This window comes from Acyrthosiphon pisum, chromosome X (assembly GCF_005508785.2).
Source record: "Acyrthosiphon pisum isolate AL4f chromosome X, pea_aphid_22Mar2018_4r6ur, whole genome shotgun sequence".
NCBI lineage: Eukaryota > Metazoa > Arthropoda > Insecta > Hemiptera > Aphididae > Acyrthosiphon > Acyrthosiphon pisum.
The window spans coordinates 56591351-56599216 of NC_042493.1; the positions used below are offsets into that span (position 1 = coordinate 56591351).

General features: G+C 25.7%; 1 protein-coding gene across 1 annotated transcript in view; it reads left to right on the forward strand.

Moving 5' to 3' along the window:
* LOC100161405 (cytochrome P450 4C1) overlaps positions 1–4889 on the forward strand; it is a 26122-nt gene extending 21233 nt beyond the window's left edge. Inside the window, exons 5-10 of the mRNA XM_001952075.4 lie at positions 607–733; positions 852–930; positions 990–1099; positions 1216–1456; positions 2198–2377; positions 4400–4889. Coding sequence (XP_001952110.2) covers positions 607–733; positions 852–930; positions 990–1099; positions 1216–1456; positions 2198–2377; positions 4400–4560 — 898 coding nt within the window. The 3' untranslated portion in view covers positions 4561–4889. The remainder of the gene's footprint in view (positions 1–606; positions 734–851; positions 931–989; positions 1100–1215; positions 1457–2197; positions 2378–4399) is intronic.
* Positions 4890–7866: the final 2977 nt, after the last annotated feature.

Sequence of the window (7866 nt, forward strand, 5' to 3'; positions counted from 1 at the left end):
TCAAATTAAATTTATATGAGCGTTTGTAATTCATATTTGTACAACATTTGTTATTCACTCAATTTCTTTCGTAAGTGAATTTATTATTTTGTAGTAATTAAAAAACGGGTGAATATAGAAACGTGAAAAATGTCAGTGAATGTCTATATTAGCATTTTCTATATACGATAATATTTTGAAAATAATTTGACTCTTATTGAGAATGTTTACGTACATTGTCAGTTTTCAAATTTTTTAGTTTTTCATCTTATAAATATCAATAGATTTTTATTTGTTTGGGCAAAAAGTGTAAAATTTTAACACAAGGCTCTTGATATATTGTTACAATAGTAATTGAAAATTATTAAAAATACATAGTTACATTTTTTTTTTTAGATAGCAATTTCACCCGGTATACAACTATCTGAACAGTGAACTGTGATGAGAAATTGAAAACACGAAATAAAAAATAATTTAAACAGCAACTTTTAGTTTCCAACCCTTAAACTAGCATTCATGTATAAAACATTTGTATTTATAATTTATCAAAACTATAATAATAATAACGAGTTATCAAAAAATAACTATTTTCAAATGTATAATTAATATTTCAATATTTAATTTCAGGCTTACTGCAATCATGCAGAAACGGTTTATAACACCATGGTTGAAACCAAATTTACTATTCAACTTAACATCTCTTAGTAAAAGACAAAAGGCGTGTATAGACGTTATACATACATTTACAAGAAAGGTAATACCATTGATATTAGCTATTATCCGCAGTATGATAATAAATTATAAATTAGTACTTACCCACAATAGGTACGTTTTTGTATTATATATCAGCATATATTGTAAAATTGTTACAGGTTATAAAAGAGAGGAAAGACAATTTTAAACTATTCAACAATCAGACGTCAGATGCGAATAAAAATGAAATTCACTATGGTAAAAATTGTACTGTGATACGTGTTGATAGCATTGTAATAATTTTATTTCATCCTTAGAAAAAAAACCTAATAGAGCATTATTAGATTTATTGATAGAAGTGTCCGAAGATGGAAAAGTATTAAGTGATGAGGATATTCAAGAAGAAGTTGACACTTTCATGTTTGCGGTAAGCATATACCATTTTAAACAAAAATATGCAAAAATTAAAAAACTGAACTTGATTTATGACATAATATTAATTTTATATTTTTTAATAATATTGTTTTTTTTTTTTTTTATCAGGGAGTTGATACAACTTCTGTCACTTTGTCTTGGGTTATGTATGTCTTGGGTAAACATCCACATGTACAAGATAAAATAGTGGAAGAATTAAACCAAAAAATTCCGAATTTCGGTGATGGGAACTTAACACTTAATATTTTAAGCAGTCTTGACTATTTGGGGAGAACAATCAAAGAAGTGCTACGCCTATATCCATCCGTTCCATTTATTGGTAGACAAATTTACCAGCCACTCACAATTGGTAATGAAATAATAAATATATAATTATTTTAAAACTTTAAATGTTTAAATACTATTTAGTTACCCATAAAAAGACTAATATACTTAGAAAAATAAGTATTTTTTATTTTTTATTTAAAGGATAAAGGCTTCTTTTAGCGAAGGTTGAAAAAAAGCCTATCAATATTTTACATAGTACTGATGTTTCTGAAAACTAGGTATTACATTTAAAAGATAATTATGACTTTACATTTTTGTATTTGCATTTTACAGTTTTTTTAACAATATTAGTAATATTTAAAAATTCGAGTATTTTTATTTTTATTCGAAATTGTTTCTAATTTCGAAAATGAGTAGTCATATATATACCAATAACCAGTTTTCAAAATGAGTAAAAAAAAATATTAGCCCTTAATTAACTATAGGTAGTCAATATACAATGTATTAATGTGTTCATTAATGTTATATGTACGTCTGATACTATAATTTTACAACTACATCTTAAAATACAATAGGTAACTGAAATAATATTTAAAGAACAAATTATGTGCAACATGATCTTAGCATAAATCACTAGTCAGTTATTCATTAAAAAACAACTCCTTTCAAACTTGATTTTTTAAAGCGATAGTAATTGTTATCATAAGCAGTTGAATATGATCATATATAGTCAGTCCAAACTGCGTAGAAAGCCCATTTTTTCCGTATAAATATTTAACTGTTACGAGGTACTAATATTTTCATTGTAAATAAATGTTTGCAGGTGATCATACTATTTTGCCGGGGACGTCAATTTTCATAAACGTGTTTGCTTTACACAGAAATGAAAAACATTTTGAGAACCCGGAAAAGTTTGATCCCGATAGATTTTTAAAGGAAAAAAAAAATGATCGACATCGCTTTGCCTTCGTACCATTTAGTGCAGGATCGAGGAACTGTATTGGTAAATAGAGAAACATTTAAACCTAAGTTATATATTTTTATTTCAATGATAAAAAGTAAACAGGGCTTTAATATATTTGTGTAGAAATCTATGAATTACCCATAAAAAAAATTGTCGTATTCTTATTCGCGATTCTTTGAAATAAAACTTCTTTCTTGAGGTGTGGGTGGAAAAAAATCGTAACGAAAAATGAAACGACACGTTTGTTTATTTATTTATTTTACAAGTCATGCACGGCGGCGGAGGCAGCGTGCACGTTTATTTTTATGGTATTTATTTTTCTCACTCTCTCCCTAATTCACTTATAATTTCACGGGCCACAACACTTATGAAAGAAGTTTTACTTCCCCTGAGTGTAATGGTAGGCTCACACACTCTCTTTTTTTTTTTTAAATCGAAGTAGACCCGATTCTTATGAAAATCGTTATCTATTCCCCAATTTGCGTGTTGGACACATTTTTAAAATACTTCCTATATTTTTTATTTTTTTCAATATATATATATTTTCCAAACATGAATAAATTATTTTTCTTCTTGTTTAAATTGTTATATTATTAATATTATTTTGATAGTTGTGTTTATTGGTATAATAATACAATATGATCAATGTAGTCTGATTTACACAGCTACACATATTTATAATTTTTTAAAATATATTTTTTATTTCAAGAAATTCGGAACTTTGAAAATAATTATAAGCGGGGTCATATTTACTTAAGTTTAATTCACTAATTAATTTTTACAAGTTGACTGTTTAAGTAATTTTTTTACTAAATTGTATAATATATTCTTATGAGTTATGACTTTTAATGAACAAAAATAAATCAAAATTATATGATAATAAACGGTTTGGCAGTAAATTTAATCAAGTAAAAAAGATTACCTGTCATAGATGAAAATTATTCAAAACCATAAGTACATTTTATACAGCAATAATATACTATTACATATATTATTATAAGTACAAGTATATATATTACAATGTGACGTAATTGCAGAGATCGTAAAAAAAAATAAAATATAATATGTCCATTATGCGAATCCAGTCATTGCTAAAAAAAAATAGGTATGCCACTGGGACTGTATATTATTTTGTGCCATTCATTATATTAATTGTAAAAAGATTTTTTGTATTAGACGCTCAGAAATAAGATTTGCTGACTTCATACCTACATACTTTGTTTTAGTCAATCGCAATAATATGGCACAATACGTTTCAGACATTTTAGACTTATCATAAAATTGAAAAACATTGTCATTCGTTATTCATATCTTGTGGGCAATCAATCGCTTTTGATAATTTATACCGAAAACTAGCATCACTATTATATGCTATCATTTTACCTTGCGCAATTACGAAATCGTTTGTTTATTTTCTTAGGACTTGGAACAATATTCGAATTTAGACAATTAGCCAATTTAAAAAATCCATCTTCTACTACTGTACTACTATACTACACTATACTGTATGATAATATATGTATATAAGTTAGTAGTTAAAACTGCACTAGAATCTATGACATATATTTATAAATATGTATTTAATATAAATTATTTTATTTTTTATTTCTTGTGGCCATTGTTATTATTATGTTACACATAGGTTATAGGTACGAGTTGGTGGTTATAATACTTGGAGTTATAATTCCAAATATTTTTTCCAAGTATTGATTCCTTTGAATTTATTAATTTTTTTCATGTATATAACATATCTATTTATTTTCGTCGTCCATAACACTCTATATTAATCTGATTAAAAATAAAAATACAGCTAAATTATATGGTATTTATCAGTTTGTTGTCTTCTTTTGGTATGTCACAAATATTCGAACTATTTTTTATATTCTGAGTAAATTAAAGTTTTTTTTAAAATGATTTTAATATTTATTATAAATAATATTAGAAAATATTTTGTCGGAGCATACTAGTCGACACAATCAAACTATATTCATCAAATAATACGAAACAAAATAATTAATAATCCAGTATGTAGCTATATCGTATTTCAATGACTTGTTATAGGACAAAAGTTCGCAATGATCGTTCTCAAAATAGCTGTTGCCACAGTTATAAAAACATACAGGGTGAAGTCAATAGACCCAGAAGAAAAGTTGGGGCTTGTTGGGGAAATCGTATTGAACGCACTAAACGGAATCCACGTGACACTTGAAGAACGGACGTAGGCCTATAAAAGTACCTACTTACTGACTTAAATACATACATTCATATTGTATTGACTATTTCCATTGCATTATATAAAATTGTATTAAGTATTACGTTTTTAATTATATTCGTATTATTATTTAAGTTTTTATGCATTGGATACTTTTTTTTTTCATTATCATTATTAATTATATAGGTTAATATAACTTTTAACTTAATTTTTTCCATACCTATTATTATATTATTATTAGATTTACATTTTGAAATAGTATTCATTTTATTATAATATGTACTATATAATGTTTTATAATAATAATAATAATAATATACATTTTCTTTTATACATAAACCCTGTTAAATTATTTATTAAATTACACGGGTGCAATTCATTTTTGCACAAGCATACCGCCAAATTTTATTAAAACAAATACTTCTATAAGTCACCTTGGCATGCTACGGTATAGGTATATTCATCATTATTCATTATTATTATTATTAAATATTAATTTGTAAACTTAAATTTATATTATTCTCGAGAGTTAATAACAGGTTACTGGTTAGCAGTTTTTACACATGATTATAATATACATATCAATAAAGATAGTATTAACATTAAAGAATTAATTCTTGTAAATTGTTATTGTGTTTCATACATTTTAAATATTTGGGAGGGCCGGTACCTCAATTATAATTATTCACACACTTGTTAAATTTAAATTATTTATTTATTCATGATTATTATTGATGATTCTTTCTGGTAAAAAAAAAACGAGTAATCAATTTTTATACTGTCTACAATTTTAAAACAAAAATATTAATATTTCAATAAATAGGTATAAATATAATAGATCATCGTTTTCTAAAATTGGTAATGTATATGTACAATTGGGTGTACATCAATATTATTTTACATGCTTGGTTACCTACATATTTTGATATTAAGCTATAAATTAAAATTAACCAAATCATAGCCACCTTAATCATATAAAATACTTTTGTCAAATTGTGTATAGACTATAAGTATTGACTAAAATAAAATATAATGAACATCTTTAATCATCTTATAGATTAAGGAAATTTAGATTTTATGTTAAATTTAAGCAACGAAAAGTTGTATGTGTATTATTATACCAGTTAGAAGGCTTGTCTTATAGTGCTAAAGGGATTTGCGTTGCTCAAAGTTCAATGAAAATACACCTACTAAGAAAATACTATTTTTTAGAAGCAACTTGTAAACAACAATCATGAGAATTTAATTAAATTTGGATTCTGTTAGGAGTGATGAATGTATTGGTTTAACACTGTTGTTTTTTTTGTGTGCCTGACATTCCGACTTTACCTTAGCAGTAAAATTTCTTCAAACTTTTGTATTGAGGATTGTTTCTGGAAAAAAAAAATATAAATATAAATACATGTAAAACAAATAAGCTAATATAAATACGCCAAACCAGTTTTTGACAAAATCGATTTTTTTTGTAGTAACTCGTAATTAAAAACTAAATAACCGTAGAGACTTGACGTTATGTTGTCACCAATAAATTATATCAGCATTTTATTACAACTATTTTGGCTCTTTTTATGTTATTTATAAATATTTAATGGGTATTTTCTACTTTTTTTTAGTTATTTTTTCACTTGACATTGATAAAATTGATTTTGTCCAGGTCAAAAAAAGCGAGTTTTACGGTGAAAAAATATTAACACACGACATACCAACGTTTCGGCTTAATGATTCCTATGCTAATACAGTTAATTACCATCATGATAATATTATCTATCACGATTGCAACCATTGAGTTTATATTTTTATACAATCGTGTTGAATCAGCGCACATGAAAAATTAAACTCAACAACGTAAACGAATTTATGAAAAGGTATTAAACCATGATTTCAGACTATGAGCACATCTTGTGCAATTTTTAGAGAACAATATTTCTGAAAAAACCTCATCGGAATTAGTACTATTTTAAATAATATACTGCTCGTTATAATAAAAGCATTTTATATTTATATTTTTAGCATTTTACATTCTTTGTATTATATTTTTTATATAACAAATATTTTAGTAACTCATATTTAAAAAAAATACCTATGTAAATGTCTCGTAAACATTTTTCTCTATAATCTACATAATACCTAATAAATTGTTTTTTCTTCGTATATTGCGAAAGTATAAAGTATTATTCTCTAACGATAAGATACTTCTCAGACCAATTCTTACGCGTCACGTAATATTTAGAAAATAAACCTTTTTTTCAAAAGAAATTGAAGGAATATATTTATTTTTATATTCCAAATATGTACATAATAATACCATTAATAATTTAATATCAATAATCAATACCTACCTAATATATGATATAATATTGTAATACTGCAATGATATAATATACGCGATGTTTTTTGCAAAAATTAAATCAACCGCCGTCGCGGTCGTAACTATAATAGAAAAATAAATGACTCATTTATAGTAAAATTAGTAAAATTAATAAACTATAAAAATATATCATTTTTAGAAAAGGTCAATAGAGGCTGAACACAGTCTCCGTTCAGAATCGTATTTCATGTGCAATGATTTATCGTCGAATTCAAATTTAATTTAATTCCTTTACACTATTGTAGACTACAGTGACCTACATAATATTATGATGATTGACGAAGTACACTCGAAACCTATTACACAGCACATGCAACCTCCAACAGCACGGTGATTACCCTTGGTCGTAAATCGTGGATTTAACTGTTGGGTGTTTGGCTGAATTAATTTAGAGTTTTTTATTGAGAATAAAATATTTAATATATTTACCATATATTATGGTTTCATTGTGTAATTTTTATTAAAATTGATAACATTTTCAGCATCATAAAACGAAAATATATTATTACCCACCTACTTTTTTTTTTTTATTAATAAACCCGCGGCAACTTAAACCATTGTGAGGTTTTTACTGTGTCGGAGGGTACTGTCAGTGACGGATTCTGAATTTTAACTGGCCCGTGAGAATTTCATTTCACCGGCCCAAAACACCATTAATGCAAACAATTTAGTGGAAATATAGTAAAATTAAAAATAATAATCATTGATACCAGATATGGCATAGGTTTTTGAAAATAATTAAAAGAAATATCTAACAAATTATTTTTTTCAACATCTTCAACCATAGCAATATTTTTGTCATCATTAACATCAGCATTATAAAACGTAGTATCACATTCATCACTCTATAATAGTTAAAATAATTTAGAACTTATTTTTATTTAGAAATTATTAGGTAGCCTGGGTAGGTACCTAGTTTAATATATATGCAATGGTTTAGCATTTTTT